This window comes from Rhineura floridana, chromosome 4 (assembly GCF_030035675.1).
Source record: "Rhineura floridana isolate rRhiFlo1 chromosome 4, rRhiFlo1.hap2, whole genome shotgun sequence".
In the NCBI taxonomy this organism is placed as follows: domain Eukaryota; kingdom Metazoa; phylum Chordata; class Lepidosauria; order Squamata; family Rhineuridae; genus Rhineura; species Rhineura floridana.
Genome location: NC_084483.1, coordinates 205,216,531 through 205,233,281, shown reverse-complemented (window position 1 = coordinate 205,233,281; position 16,751 = coordinate 205,216,531). Strand labels below are relative to the sequence as shown.

Genomic DNA, 16,751 nt, shown 5'->3' with positions numbered 1-16,751 from the left:
GTGGATTCTCCCCTATCTAATGCCCTCCTCAAATCATCTACCAGAGCGACCCAGGCTGTTTCAGTTCCGTGACCAGTCCTGAAACCTGATTGGTATGGATCCAAATAATCCGTTTCATCCAAGTGTGCTGACAACTGGTTGGCCACCACTCGCTCAGTGACCTTGCCCAGAAATGGTAGATTCGAAATTGGGCGGAAGTTATCAAATACTTGGGGATCCAAGGAGGGCTTCTTTAAGATGGGCTTTACAATTGCCTCCTTGAAGGCTGATGGCATCACACCCTCTTTCAAGGATGCGTTTACCACCGCTTTGATCCCCTCGCCCAATTTCTCTCTGCAGCTCACAAGGAGCCACGAAGGGCAAGGATCAGTAAGACAAGTGGTTGGCTTCACAGATGAAAGCACCTTGTCCACTTCCTCAGAAGGGAGAAGCCGAAACCGATCCCAATTTACCGGCATGCAACTGGCCAACTCTGGTTCATCCATTGTGTCCACGGCGCACGGGATCGAGCTCCGTAAGTGTTCGATTTTATCGGCGAAGTGTTTTGCTAATAAGTCACAGGAGGCTTTTGACTGTTCCAAGGGTTCCTGAGCAACTGGACCGACCAGGCTTTGGACCACCTGGAACAGCCTCCTGGGACAGCACTCCGCAGACGCAATAGAGGCAGCAAAGAAAGCCTTCTTTCCTACCTTTATTGCCACTTGGTAGGCAGCTACTGCTGCTCTAACCTGTGTCCGGACATCTTCGGAGCGGGATTTCCGCCACCGGCGCTCTAGTCGTCTCACCTCCTGTCTCAGACTACGCAACCGCGGTGTATACCATGGTGCTAGCTGAGTTCTATTCAGGGGGAGAGGACGTTTCGGAGCCACCCGGTCTAATGCCCTGGTGATCCCCACATTCCACTCCTTCACCAGGGTTTCGACCGGGCGACCTTCAGCAGGCTCCAATTCCCCAAGCGCATCAGGAATCCATCCGGATCCATCAGGCGTCTGGGGCGGACCATTTTAATAGGTCCTTCACCCCTGCGGAGGGGGCATGGCAACGAGAAGTCCATATTTACCAGGTAGTGGTCTGACCATGACACAGGAGTGGCAAGAATCACTCCCAACTTCAGACCACTTCTCTCCTCTCCCAGGACAAATACTAGGTCGAGAGCATGACCGGCTACATGGGTGGGCCCAGTATTACTTAGGTACAGTTCCCAGGAAGCCATGGTTTCCAGGAAATCCCGAGGGGCTCCTATGAGAGCGGCCTCGGCATGCACGTTAAAGTCACCCAGAACCAACAGCTCTGGGGACAATGCCCGTACAGCCGAGACCACCTCCAGCACCTCGGCCAGGGGATCTGCCGTGCAGCGGGGTGGGCGGTACACCAGCAAGATCCCTAAACTGCCCTTCGGGCCCAACCTCCAGTACATACAATCAACAAATTGAGTCCTATGGAGGGGAGGTCTGGCAAAAACCAAGGACTCTCGATAGATGACTGCCACACCCCCTCCCCGCCTTCCCACCCTCGGCTGCTGTGCGTAACGGAAACCTGGCGGACACATGGCCTCAAGAATTGGAGCAGAGGCTTCGTCCAGCCAAGTTTCCGTAATACATGCCAGGTCTGTGCGCCCATCCAAGATCATATCATGGATGAGCGAGGTTTTCTGAGCCACAGACCTGGCATTACATAACAGCAGTCGAAGGTCGGTAGGAACCTTGCGTCCCCCAGTTTTCGTCTGGTTCTGAGCAGACCCGGAACATGGGATAGATATAATGCATCTGTCCCGTGTTCCCCTATTCCGGCGTGGTCTGCTAACAGCACCCTTCCAGCGCCTGCCACCCAAATTTCCTATAACTTGGCCCCGCACCTCCCTCTCCGGCTTGCACATGCCTCAAACCCTATCTGCTTATCAGCAGGCCATTTGAAATGTGGTGTTGGAAGAGAGCTTTGCGCATACCATGGACTGCGAAAAAGACAAATAACTGGGTCTTAGAACAAATTAAACCAGAACTATCACTAGAAGCTCATTTGAAATGTGATGTTGGAGGAGAGTTTTGCACATACCATGGACAGCGAAACAGACAAATAATCGGGTGTCAGAAAAAATTAAAACAGAACTGTCACTAGAAGCTAAAATGATGAAACTGAGGTTATCATACTTTGGACACATCATGAGAAGACATGATTCACTAGAAAAGACAATCATGCTGGGAAAAACAGAAGGGAGTAGAAAAAGGGGAAGGCCAAACAAGAGATGGATTGGCTCCATAAAGGAAGCCACAGACCTGAACTTACAAGATCTGAGCAGGGTGGTTCATGACAGATGCTCTTGGAGGTCGCTGATTCATGGGGTCGCCATAAGTCATAGTCGACTTGAAGGCACATAACAACAAACATTTGGTGCATTCACATCCTGCTTGTGGGCTTCCAGATGAGCCTCTGGATGGCCACCATGAGAAGAGGATGCTGGACTAGATGGGCCTTTGGCCTGAGCCAGCGGGGCTTGGCTTGTGTAATCATACTAATTCTTAACACAACATGGAAGATTTAGGGCTGGAGTGAGGAAATTGTTTTCCGCCCAGAGGCCCACGCTACCTTGTGGGCAACATTCCGGGGGCCACATGCAAGTGGTGTGTGGGGCCAGATGCGAAAATGAGCAGAGCAACAGATGTGAGGTTGCGTTGCAGCCATGCAAGAGTCAGAGGTTTATTTGTACACAGACAGGCACGTGCACACCTCTGTCTTCCACCCAGGCAAGCAAGAAGTATAAACACAGTCCCAGGACACATCTAGCCAGGCCAAAGCACTTGAGGGGTGTGGCCTGATGGGGAGGCGTGGCCTGGAGAAAGCCAGGCCAGATACAAAGGCCTAGGGGGGAGCATACTTAGACCCCAGGCCTGAACCTCCCCTCTCCCAATTTAGACCCTGACCATTTTGAAAGTCTTGCTGGTTGCTCTCACAGCCCACGACTGTGGCATCCAGCACCATCGCCACCTCTCTCCATAACCTGCTACTGCCTGGTGGTCTCCGGTTACACCCTCCCCAACAACCCTAGCTTCTGTCTTCCCACTGCTTGACGTGGGAAGGCACTCATTGCCTCTTGGCCCAATCAACACTTACTTAAGAAGTGGAGTGGGGCAGCACATGCCCAGGAACTGCTCGCTGCTTCTCTTATTTATATTTATGTCTTTTGTTTATTTACGACATTTATATACCACTTAATCATTAGCATTTCTAAGTGGAATACAAAAAATGAAACAATAAAAATGTATCGTAAAGCCGAACACTACCTTAAAATGCCTGCTGGAACAAGAAAGTCTTCGTCATGCACCTGAAGTTCAACAAGGATGGTGCCTGTCTAATCGTAGTTGGGAGGGAGTCCCCAGAGACTTGGGCCCCACAACAGTGAAAGCAGGGATTCTAGTCCTTATGAGCCTTGCATCTGAGCCATGGGGGACCACCAGCAGAGACTCCCCCAAAGATTTCAGCGATTGGGCTGGGATATAAGGGATCAAGCGGTCCTTAAGATATCCTGGGCCCAAGTTGTGAAGGGCCTTTTGAGCTTGCTTGCTTTAAGCTTGCAGAGAACTATCTCCAGCAGATTTTGCTGCAGTTTCTCCTGTTACTGCACTGAACTGTTGCCTTAAAAACAGAAGAAGAGCCTGGCTGTTGGATCAGACCACAGGCCTGATCTGGTCCACAATGCTGACTGCACAATGGCCATCCAGATCCCTCTAGGAAGCCCACAAGTCTTCAACCAGTGAACCAATCACAGTTTGCACTGTTTATTCCATTATTTGGATCTCTCAGCTAGGGATGGGCGAGAATTTCAATTCAGTTCACATTTGAATCTACCAATTCGCACTTTCCAAAACAATACAAGAACCAAAACAGAGCCTCCCTTTGAAATTTGTACTTACTCTAATTTTTCGAGGCAGTTTGCCAGCCAAACAATGCTTACAAAAATGCAGACTAGTATAGGGGAAAGTGTGTGACTGTGGAGATAACATGCAAAAACACATTATATGACAAGAAGTGGTTTGCAAAATAACAAACACATTTTAGCAAACCATTTCTTGTCATATAATACATTTGACAAGAATAGTAGTCAAAACTGCCTAGAAAAATGTGTTTTCTTAAGGAGAAATTTGCACTAAAATGCTAGAGAATTATCACGAGGGCTTTCTTTTTTAAAAAAAAATTGCACATTGCTGCAGAAGTGTGGAGAACTAAGTTTAAAACTGGAAAAATGAGAAGGGCGAGAACCGAAATGGACAGGTCTTTCCCTCCCAGCTCTCAGCTCCAGCTCGCAATTGACAGCATCTCAAAGTGATATGCTTCTGGCTGCCTCTTCCAAAACTCCAGCCTTGCTTTGCATAATCAAGCGGTGACAAGTCTATCGCCCTCCAGACAGAAAACCTCCACCTGCCGAGACTCGCTTCCTCGCTGCTCCTCTGCCTGGGAGCACATTGTTTGAGAAACTGAATGAAACTCTGAAGTGTTGTTATTGTCAGCTCAAGTACGGAGTGGAATAAGTGGGCCATTAATGCCTACGCGTGTGCATCTCACCACGCTGCCAGCAACCGTGGGTGAGCTCCCAGAAAGTCACCTTTTGAACTTAACACAAATCCTGGAGCATTTCAGGGGATTGTTCAACATACCACCCTGTGCGCAGCTGGAAAGAAGCCTCCCAGCTTTCGCCCTTCCTGGTTCCTTGAAACTCCTGGATTTGGTCCCACCACAGGAGAGGCCCTCGAGATCGGATGGATCTCCTCCAACCTCAATAGCTCCTGGGAGATTGGCTGGGGGCCAGTTGTCACAGCTGCCTGATGGCTTCTGTTGACAAGCATTGCACACTCATCCGCTGTGCTGCCTCCCTGACCCATATGGGCCTCTACGCTGTCTCGCTGGCCCCTCCCCGGCCTTCTTGCCAGCCTGAAGTTCTGTTCCCAAGCCCCACCCCGGCCTCGCCGAATGTGCGGGGTCGAAACTTTTGTAAAAGCATAGTCATAGAAGAGGGACAAATCATGGAAATAGCGGGGGGTGAGGGTCCCAGTGTGTGATGTGGCTCAATTAATGTATCTCTCTTGTAAGCTTATAAAGTGAGAATGGGGATCTAATTTTAAGAGCAAAAAGGGAAGGCAAATGTCAGAGGCCACTAAATACCAGTTGGTGAGAAGTGGAGAGAGTTGCTGTTGATCTCAAGCACTGCTTGCAGGCTTCCCAACAACATCTGTTTGGCCCCGGTGAGAAGAGGGCACTGGCCTAGAAGGACTTTTGGCTTGATCCAGCAGGGCTCCTAATTTCCTAAGCCTAGTCCCAAAGCTACTAGCCATGATGGCTATATTCTCCCACCACTTCCAAAAGCAGTATGCCTCTGAATACCAGTTATTGGAAGTCACAAGTGGGGAGAGTCCTGCTTGCGGGCTACCCATTACAGGGCACCTGGTTGGCCACTGTGAGAACAGGATGCTGGCCTAGGTGGGCCACTGGCCGGATCCAGCTATGGGGCTCTTGTGATGTCCTGACGTTCTTAATGCGTTTTTATCTCCCACTTTATCTCCACGCAGTCGGTCGCTCTCTGCATTTTCCTCCCATCCCCGCTCCTCTCTAGTCCTGGGGTTAGGCTGAGTAATGAAGGAATATAGGCAATAGACTAAGATGAAGTTTGTGGGAGAGGCCAACTTTCTGGTGTCAGCTTTGGACATTCAACAGGGGTCAGACCCATACACAATAAGCATGGCTGCTGCTGGCATATCTAGTTTGGTCAGCATCTTCCTCCAGACATCTCCTGCTCTCTCTGCCTCAGATAACCATTTGGCAACAAAAAAATGGAAATGGCCTGCCTTCAAGTTGATTCCGACTTATGGCGCCCCTATGAATAGGTTTTCATGGTAAGCGGTATTCAGTGGGGGTTTACCATTGCCCCCCTCTGAGGCTAAGAGGCAGTGACTGGCCCAAGGTCGCCCAGTGAGCTTCATGGCTGTGTGGTCTCCCAGGTCGTAGTCCAACACCTTAACCACTACACCACACTGGCTCTCTTGGCAACAAAGGAACATAGGTAACTGCCTGGAACCAATATCCTTTCTAGGCTAGTGTTGCCTACTGCTCTGACTGACAGTGGCTCTCCAGCTTTTCAGGCAAGGAGGAAACTTTCTGAGCCCTACCAGAAGATGCCTGGGGATTGAACCAGGGCCCTTTTCAATGCAAAGCTGGTGCTCTACCACTGAGGCAAGGCAAGTGATTCTGGGGTGCAGCGCTAGATAACCACTTTCAAAATCCAAGTAGCAAGCAAAGACATATTTTGCTACCAGGCCAGGTTCAAGGTCCTTGTGTTCATTCACAAACAACTTGGGCCCAAAGTGCCTTAAGGTCCATCTGATCCGTGATGTTCCACTTTGCAAGGTTTACTCTAGCGTGCTGCTAGACACATTTTGGGCAGTGTCAAAAAAATAATAATTGTGCAGCGTGAAATAGTTTTTCGTGCTGTTGAGCATATGGGATTTAAGAAGGAGCTAGGTAGTTTCTAAAAAAGAATAGATGAGAAAAGATGAAAAGAAATCGAAAATGGAGATAAATACTGCTTCCTTTCAAGCACTTGTCAGTGCTTTTTTGGTAAAAAATGAGGAGCAGATACTCATATCTTGATTAAATTACTGTGGGTGCCAGCACAAAATGGCATAGGCAGCAAGAAAGAGGTGCAGGTACTTCATACTGGTGAGTACTCTCACGAAAAAAGCCCTGCTAATAGTATATTATGGGACAAATTGCTTTAGTAGTTTGGGGCAGGCAGCGTGCTGTCTGCTTGTGTAATGGGGGGGGGGGAAGCTTAGAATAACAAACCCTGCCACTTCAATCACTGAGATCCTCTGATGAGGCACTTCTGGTGGTTCCCACACAGTTCCTGAGGTTTGGTCACCCTTTACTAGGGACCGGGTCTTTAGTGTGGCAGACCCTGCCGTGTGGAACTCCTTGCCAGTAGAGATTTGGCAGGGATCATTCTTGCCTTCTTTTAGACATCTCCAGGAAAAGGCATAATTTAGACAGGCCTTGGCAATGTGAATTTCTTTTCACCAACCAGTAATATTTTTTTATGTTTATACTTGACGTTTCTATTGATGCTTTTATTGATCTTATTGTGACTTTATATGATGTATACCACCTTGCTGTATTTTTTTACTGAAAATGTGGCTTATAAATACCTTGTTGTTGTTGTTATATGCCGTCAAGTCGATTATGACTTATGGCGACCCTATGAATCAGCGACCTCCAAGAGCATCTGTCGTGAACCACCCTGTTCAGATCTTGTAAGTTCAGGTCTGTGGCTTCCTTTATGGAGTCAATCCATCTCTTGTTTGGCCTTCCTCTTTTCCTACTCCCTTCTGTTTTTCCCAGCATTATTGTCTTTTCTAGAGAAACATGGCTACTCATTATGTGTCCAAAGTATGATAACCTCAGTTTCATCATTTTAGCTTCCACCTTGATTCTAAGTGTAGCAGAATCGTCAGAAAACCAGATGTCCTGTGTTTATCTTCCAGGCTCTTGCATCCCTCGTCAAAGAAGCCATTAAGGCCCAAGTCCAGAGTCTCCATGATGTCATCCAGAACGAGATCCAGACCACCTTCGAAATCCTGCAGCTGAAGCTTCAGCAGAAGGCCCTGATGCAAAGCCCTCCAGCCCCTTACCCCCCACCCCCCTCCCCCGAGGAACGAGGGAGAAAATCTAGCAAACCTGTGAAGAAGCCAAAGGAGAAAGTAGGAGATGAAAAGAACAAAGGGGAGAAGGACGAGAAGAAGACAAAGAAGAAGAAGAAACAGAAGTGAGGGTTGTGTTCAGGGTCACTCTGGCATGCCACGGAATACTTAATCGTACGACTGTGCCTCCCCCGCCCCCCAGATCTTCTACTTTTCCTATCTTTGAGGAGGATTCTCAGTGAGGCGGTAAATCGATGCCTGGGTTATTCCACTTCAGACTGCTGGTGAGGGCTCACTAGGCGAAACTCTCCCTCACAGATATCCCATAGAAAACTAGCATGTCAGAGGAATGTGTTGTGGTCTAACCTTGTCTTTGACATGCTACTTTGCTATGGAGAGTGGATTTTTTTTAAAAAAAACCCATCACGTGAATCTCTTCCAGTAGTCTTAAACGGAACAGTCCAGAAACAGGTTTACCACCCCAATGAGAACAAGGCCTAAGTCTCTGTTCACAGATTTATAAAGAAATCCAGCTGTGTGTGTCTACGTGTGGTGGATCCAGAAAAACACTGACATTCAGAGACCTTTTTCCATGGTTTCTCCAAAATATCTTCTCACTGGTCCTTTTGAAGGGTGAGAACCCGGTTTGGGATGCTGCACAGTGTTTGCAGTGAGCTCCCTCTGTCTTTACCTGATGCCCAGTGGCAACTGTTCCTAATAAACTGAAGGTTTAATGTTCCTTTTAACTCAAATTGGGGTGTGTGTGTGTTTTATATAGTTATAAGAACATAAGAAGAGCAATGCTGGATCAGGCCAGTGGCCCATCTAGTCCAGCATCCTGTTCTCACAGTGACCAACCATGGGAAGCCCACATGAGTGCAAGCCCACTCTCCCCTACTGCAGTTTCCAGCAAGTGGTATTCGGAAGCATACTGCCTGTGATCGTGGCAGCAGGGCATAGGCATCATGGCAAGTAGAGCCATTGATAGCCTTATCTTCCACCAGTTTGTCTTCTCCTCTAAAGCCATCAAAGTTGGTGGCCATTACTGCATCTTGTGGGAGCAAATGCCATAGTTTAGCGATGCACTGTGTGCAGAAGTACTTTCTTTTGTCTGTCCTGAACATTCATCTTCACTGGATGCCTCCAAGTTCACTTTCTCCACATCATGCATAATTTTAAACACTTCTGTCATGTCACCTCTTACTCACCTTTTCCCTAAACTAAAAGGCCCCAAATGCTGCGACACAGGAACATGGGACGCTACCTTACACTGAGTCAGGCCATTGGTCCATCTAGTTTAGTATTGCCTACACTGACCGGCAGAGACTTTCCAAGGTTTCAGGCAGGAGTCCCTCCCAGCCCTAGATGGAGATGTGGGGAATTCAACCTGGGACCTTCTGCATTCAAGGCAGATGCTCTGCCACTGCACTACAGCCCTTCCGCAGTCACCTTTCTTTTCAGGAGAGTTGCTCCATCCCATTGATCATTTTGGTTGCCCTTTTCTATGTTACACCTCTGAGCAGCCATTGGCGGTTGGATAATCCTGGAATAAATAGGCTTAAGTATGCTTAACCTTGTTCGCTGGATTACACCCTTTGGCCCTGATCCAGCGTCTGGCTCCACACTAAGCGTGGACTAGACATGGGCATTCAAATGTATGTCAAAACGCAGCACATCCCATTCAAGGCAAATGAGTGTGGATAGACCACATCCATGCATGATAATGGGCACCATAATCCTGTTTATGCTTACGGATGAACACAGGTGGCTCAGGCTGATTATTTTGATGAGTCGCTGTTACCCAATCCTGGGCATTCAGGGAGTTTGAAAATCCAAATAAATAAATAGAATAAAATCGGCATGCTACTCTGAGCTGGGGAGCAAACAATGTAGATGTAGGTATATTTTTAAAAGCACATGACAAAAATCCAGATATTTTTGGTAAATCCAGTAGCATTTACCCACTCCTGCGGCTCAACCCTTCCTCTTTAGGGAACCACTTGCTTCTGCCCTTTCATCAGCAAATCAAACAGGAAAGTAGGTCAGATTTGGAGACAAACCCTTCCCAAACACCCTGCCAACTGCTTTTAGACTTTGAAATCATTTTTGCTGTAGCTTTACTCTCTTTTTCTCCCCTTCCCGGGGGTTTTAGAGGAAGATCAGACCTTATTTTGGTTGGTGTCCTTCATCCAAGCAGATTGGGCACTTTCCTTCCTGAGACCATGGCAAAACAGCTAAAGCCCTCCTCGCCCCAGAGCTCATGGGGAGGAACATCATGCACCACAGCAGGCTCCCCCCCCCCAAAAAATTGCAAATCAAAGGAAAAGGCTTGTGAAAGGACAGGGAGGTAGAACAAGATGGTGCAGATATCTTGAGATGAAAGGAGCGTCAGTCTTATGAGGGCATGTTCAAACAACATGGCTTCCACACAGCAATGCCACAGCTAACGAAAGCAGTTAAGGAGTAGCCACTGTAATTTAGCCAGCACTGTTAATTATGATGAGAAGCACTTCTAGTGGAAAATATTGTTCCCTCGGAAATTGGCCCTTATCCTGCAGGAAGGCAGGTCCTTTACTGCATGGCTCACTTCAGTCATCCTCATTCTACTTCTTTTCATTCAAATCCCCTTGGCCTACTCACATCTGTGGTGTAGTGGTTTGAGTGTTGGACTAAGATTTGGGAGATCAGAGTTCAAATCCCCACTCAGCCTTGAAGCTTGCTGGGTTGCCTCAGGCCAATCACGCTCTCTCAGCCTAACCTACCTCACAGGGTTGTTGTGAGGATAAAATGGAGAGGTAGGAGAGCCATGTACTCCACCTTGAGCTCCTTGGAAGAAAGGTGGGATAGAAATGTAATAAATAAATAAATAAATATATGTTTCAGATTTACAGTGCAAGACTGCAGACTCAAAATCACTCAGCACAAAACAGCTATGCCTTAGCTGTTAAGGGATCTGAACACATTAAGGCATACGTTGACTGTATTAAAGACATCTTGAGTGCTCCAAGAAGTACCCTGCTTTATGGAGAACAGTCTTCTAGTTGAATGGCTGGCAGAGGACAGTCCTCTATTTGTCTGGTCCAAAGAGGGTATTCACCGCCCTCATTCTGTTAGCACAAGGATTTATGATTGCACGATGGAACTGCCCCCCTCTCCTCCCCCAGTGTGTGCTCCACACCCTCTCCAAATCTGCTCTGGAGGTTTGGGGGGGGGGGAAACCCAGAACATAGTTGGAGGGGGTGCAGGGAGAGGAGGGGGGAAGTTCCATTGTGCAAGAAGAAATCCTGGCACTAATGGAACGACTGACTTAGCACTTCTTTGGATTCAAGCCCAAGTCTAGTATAAAGATGAAGAACCTTAAGAAGGACAAGCGAAGAGGAGGAGGTGCCTTCCAATTGCCCATCCACAGTGAGCACCAGGGCAACAGACTGAGCAGGCAGGCACACAGAGGTCACTGGGTCACAGTCTGGTTCCTCGCTGTGGCAGGATGTATTGTCATTCTACTATAATAAATTGCTATAATTTATTTATTCATTTGCATTGATACATATCAGTGAGCACATGCACATTTTGTGCAACTTGGTGACTTCTTTTGGCCTCATTTTTTGGGGGGGGGCACTGCCAGTGTGTGGTTAGAGTGTCGGACCTAGGAGACCAGGGTTCGAATCCACACTCAGGTATGAAGCTGACTGGGTGACCTTGGGCCAGTCACAGCCTCTCAGCTTAACCCACCTCACAGGGTTGCTGTAAGGATAAAATGGAGAAGGAGGAGAACCAAGTATGCCACCTTTAGCTCCTTGGAGGAAAGGTGGGTATAACTGTAATAAATAGATATAAATAAAATAGCCACCTTAGACTCAAGAATCTAGGAGCCCCTTGTGATGTCCTTCCCCAGCACCACCTGTGAAGCTCTCACTTGGGGCTACCAGCAGACAGGAACGTCAGGTTTATTCTTACCCTTTACAGCTTTAGGCAGCATCACCAGTCACTTTCTGTAACCCAAACTTCCAGAGACTTTGCCTAAGTCTCTCTACAGCTTGTTACTTTGTGACTGTGTGCCTATGCTGTTCCCAACCCCCTTGTATCTTTATATTTAAAGCATACAACTCTGGGTTGCTCTGGATAGTGACTTGTTACAATCTCTCCCTTCACAGCTGCCACCATTAGATACAGTTTCTGTTCAGCCTTGGTAATTACCTTGCCCTCCCTTCTGGTCTGTATATTCCCCCAGCCAAGGATTAGGCCTTTGGTAAACCAAACAAGTATTTATTTAATATCAGAAATAACAAGATTACTTAAGGAATGTTTCACAAGCGTATGGTTTCATCTATATTCTGTTAGGTACTTAACTTCTTACTAATTGCCTCAGAACTCCGACTCACTCTCCACACCACCAAACCTCCAAACCTCCAACCTCTCTCTCAACCTCTCAAACACCACCTCCTAAACACCCTCTAAAAACCACCTCCCAGATTCAACTGTCCTTCTTCCATTTATACTCCCAGCCATTCAAACGCTCAGCCAATCATCCAGCATTCTACCGCTCATGTACTCCCCCCTCCTCTTTCACTCTACTTACCATATATTTTCTATATAACCAGCACTTACCATATTTACAATATAATCAGGAACATCACACCCCTCTAGATGTCGTTTTCATGGTGCCAGGGCCGACGGCAGGCATGACTTGGCCCTTGGGCACCAGCCTGCCTCAGGCTCGTGGTACCCACCCGAGCACCCCACCTGCCTCTCCCGTCACCTTGCATGAAAGATGTACGTGCTGCGCACACATGCCTGCCATCAACCAATAGGGCAGCAGGGGCTTCCTTAAGGGGCTGGTGATGACCTATAAAGCCCTATACGGCTTAGGTCCAGGCTATTTATCAGACCGTATCTCCCTGTATGAGCCTGCCCGGGCCCTGAGATCCTCAGGAGAGGCCCTTCTCTCAATACCCACATCTTCTCAAGTACGACAAGTGGGGACGCGTGAGAGGGCCTTCTCGGTGACTGCCCCTAGGCTTTGGAATTCCCTTCCTAGGGAGGTAAGAATGACCCCCTCTTTGCAGTCCTTCCGCCGACAAGCAAAGACCTTCCTATTCCAACAAGCCTTTGGAATTGAAGGCTACTGCATTGCTAATGTCTATTATATCATTTTTAAACTAGTTTGAACTCTTTTAGCTATATGTGTGTATGGTTTTAATATTGGAAATAGTTTAATCTTATTTTAATGTAGACTTTGTATGTTTTTAATTATATGTATTTTTTATCTGGAAGCTGCCATGAGTTCCAGTTTTGGAAAAATGGCGGGGTATAAATAAAGACAATAAAGATAATAATGCCCCTGCAGCCATCTTGGTTGGGCTTCTACTGGGAGAAAGGGCAGGATATAAACAAACAAACAAACAAATAATATGGCAGCAGGAGTGTGAGCCCCTCAGGGAAGCCCCCGCTGCCATCTTGGTTGATAGCAGTCATGTGCACACAACATTCACAGCAACAGGAGAGGTAGGTGGGGTGTGAGTGTGGGCTTATTGAAGCCTGCACAGTCTGTATGGGGGGGTGCCTGGGAGCTCCCTCTCTGCGATTTGTGGCAGGGTTGGGAGCTGCCGCTGCCGCGGAATGGGAGCACACTTTCAGGGGGGCCTGTAGGCTGCAGGGGCCCTTGGCCAGGGCCCTACCTGGCCACCCTCTGGCACCAGCCCTGCATGGTGCATTCATGACGATTTGTGTCTATGGTGCTATCAAGGCAGTTATACGTGATCATATTTTCAATACCGTGTCCACCTGCAAAATATTTTAGACTGCTTATACTACTTCATCTGCAATCGGTTTGTGTACTGTAGTTTCATGCTAAAATCCATCACTTTTTATAAGTATTCCTTTTTTAAAAAAAGAAAAAAATCTGCTTTCAATAGGCTGTAGCACAAGAACCCTTCTCCTTCTAGAACCTTCTGTCTGGGAAGAATCTTCCCCTGAGGTAACTGAGGTGATTTTTCCACCTGACACTGCTTTTTCCTCTCAGGTCAGTTGTGCCAGACAGGGAACATTCCCCTGAGGAGCCAATAAATTTTAGTAGTTATCCATTATACCCCACTCATCTGCAAGGGAAGCTCAGGACAGTGAACAACAGTCCAACAAATAAAACCAAGATAAAACAATAGTTCAAATCAATATTCAGTAATAATACAGCAATGAAATATTATAAAACTCCCCTCCAGCCTAAATATTATGGTGGTGGTGGTGGTGGTTGTTATTATTTACATTTGTTGCCTGAACAAAAGCAGCTTAGGGTCACCCAGGGAACCTGATGGGTGTCAGATTCAGGACAGGCAAAAAAAGGAAAGTTCTTTTTCCAACAACACAGAAAGAATGAGCTACCACAAGACGTGGTGATGGCCACAGACACAGATGCCAAAAGGGAATGAAGCAAATTCCTGAAGGGTGAGCTGTCTTTTAGAAACTATTAGGCGTGACAGCTTCATGGAACCTCCATAACCAGATGCAGTATACCTCTGAATACTGGTTGCTGGGGTCACACCTAGAGCAACGACTTGGTTCAGAGGCCCATTTAGTAATCCTGACCACCTAATTCAGGCAGGATCGCTTCAGGCTCAACATAATCCAGGCCTGATCTGGGCCCTAAACCGAAATGGGGGCCTTCCACAGCCCTAGGATTGGGCGGTGAGGAGGGGGAGGAGGAGATGATGCAGGCAGAGAGTCTCACCTGCATCATCTCTTTCCCCCAGTGTCTCTCAGCCCCCTCATTGCATGTTTAATATCCCACCCCCTTTTGACAGCTCCAGATCACTCCGGGTAGACCTGACCCGATCCGGGGTGATCTGGGTCTTCCTTGACCCGCTCTGGACAAATTCCAGATCAGCTTGATTCAGTTCAGGATCTGGAATTTGGATGCACAGCCTTCAACACGCCACAAGGAAGGGCTGTACCCTTCACCGCTTAGAAAATTTGAATATTAAGTGGTACGTACATACAAGGAAGCAAGCACGCAAATAATAAACAGCTTGTGGGTTTACAGGAAGCTCTCTGGCTGGCCACTGGTGGTCACAGGACCTGGGCTGGATGGATTATCAGTCTGATCCAGTGGGGCTCTTATCTTCTCTGCTTGGATAACTTTGGTCTGAGGGAATGTGCAGCTGATGGATGCTTCTTCCAGAGACCCCCTGTGCCTTAGGTAGCCTTCAGTCCAAAGGAAGAAAGATCGCCGGGATGGATGTTTAGGACAGCTGCAGCTGCTTCCTTAAGCACTGCCGTGTTGCAAAGTAAGCACTGGCCTCACCCAATGCCAGGCCAGATGCCAGGCTCAGGCTGCATACAAAAAGCGAACACAGTTCTGAAGTTGCTTCAGCAGCGGTCAGCCCTAGACTGAGCCTTAAGTAGGCGCAGCAGTTCTGTCCCAATTGTAAACTCCACTTTAAGAATGTAAGATGAGCCTCTTAGGCTGTATCAGGTCAAAGGCTCTCCTGGTCCAGCATCACAGTGGCCAACCAGATGCTAATGGGAAGCCCACAGACAGAACATAAGAAGAGCCTGCTGGATCAGGCCAGTGGCCCATCTAGTCCAGCATCCTGTTCTCACAGTGGCCAACCAGGTGCCTGGGGGAAGCCCGCAAGCAGGACCCGAGTGCAAGGACACTCTCCCCTCCTGAGGCTTCCGGCAACTGGTTTTCAGAAGCATGCTGCCTCTGACTAGGGTGGCAGAGCACAGCCATCATGGCTAGTAGCCATTGATAGCCCTGTCCTCCATGAATTTGTCTAATCTTCTTTTAAAGCCGTCCAAGCTGGTGGCCATTACTGCATCTTGTGGGAGCAAATTCCATAGTTTAACTATGCGCTGAGTAAAGAAGTACTTCCTTTTGTCTGTCCTGAATCTTCCAACATTCAGCTTCTTTGAATGTCCACGAGTTCCAGTATTATGAGAGAGGGAGAAGAACTTTTCTCTATCCACTTTCTCAATGCCATGCATAATTTTATACACTTCTATCATGTCTCCTCTGACCCGCCTTTTCTCTAAACTAAAAAGCCCCAAATGTTGCAACCTTTCCTCGTAAGGGAGTCGCTCCATCCCCTTGATCATTCTGGTTGCCCTCTTCTGAACCTTTTCCAACTCTAGAATATCCTTTTTGAGATGAGGCGACCAGAACTGTACACAGTATTCCAAATGCGGCCGCACCATAGATTTATACAACGGCATGATGATATCGGCTGTTTTATTTTCAATACCTTTCCTAATTATCGCTAGCATGGAATTTGCCTTTTTCACAGCTGCCGCACACTGGGTCGACATTTTCATCGTGCTGTCCACTACAACCCCGAGGTCTCTCTCCTGGTCGGTCACCGCCAGTTCAGACCCCATGAGCGTATATGTGAAATTAAGATTTTTTGCTCCAATATGCATAATTTTACACTTGTTTATATTGAATTGCATTTGCCATTTTTCCGCCCATTCACTCAGTTTGGAGAGGTCTTTTTGGAGCTCTTCACAATCCCTTTTTGTTTTAACAACCATGAACAATTTAGTGTCGTCAGCAAACTTGGCCACTTCACTGCTCACTCCTAATTCTAGGTCATTAATGAACAAGTTGAAAAGTACAGGTCCCAATACCGATCCTTGAGGGACTCCACTTTCTACAGCCCTCCATTGGGAGAACTGTCCGTTGATTCCTACTCTCTGCTTTCTGCTTCTTAACCAATTCCTTATCCACAAGAGGACCTCTCCTCTTATTCCATGACTGCTAAGCTTCCTCAGAAGTCTTTCGTGAGGAAAGGGAATAATCATTTAGAATATCTAGAAACTTTGCTTCTTTGTCATGACTGGAACACATATGCGGCCAGTCTATGTCCGGGTAGTTGAAGTCACCCATTACTACCACATTTCCTAGTTTGAATGCTTCCTCAATTTCATATCTCATCTCAAGGTCTCCCTGAGCATTTTGATCAGGGGGACGATAGATCGTTCCCAGTATTAAGTCCCTCCTGGGGCATGGTATCACCACCCACAACGATTCTGTGGAGGAGTCTGCCTCTTTTGGGGTTTCGAGCATCGAACATC

The 16,751-nt window shown here is 47.6% G+C and overlaps 1 protein-coding gene across 1 annotated transcript in view; it reads left to right on the top strand.

The window, feature by feature from the left end:
- Positions 1-7,811, top strand: part of C4H8orf74 (chromosome 4 C8orf74 homolog) — a 47,587-nt gene extending 39,776 nt beyond the window's left edge. The window contains 1 exon segment of the mRNA XM_061626135.1: positions 7,527-7,811. Coding sequence (XP_061482119.1) covers positions 7,527-7,811 — 285 coding nt within the window.
- Positions 7,812-16,751: the final 8,940 nt, after the last annotated feature.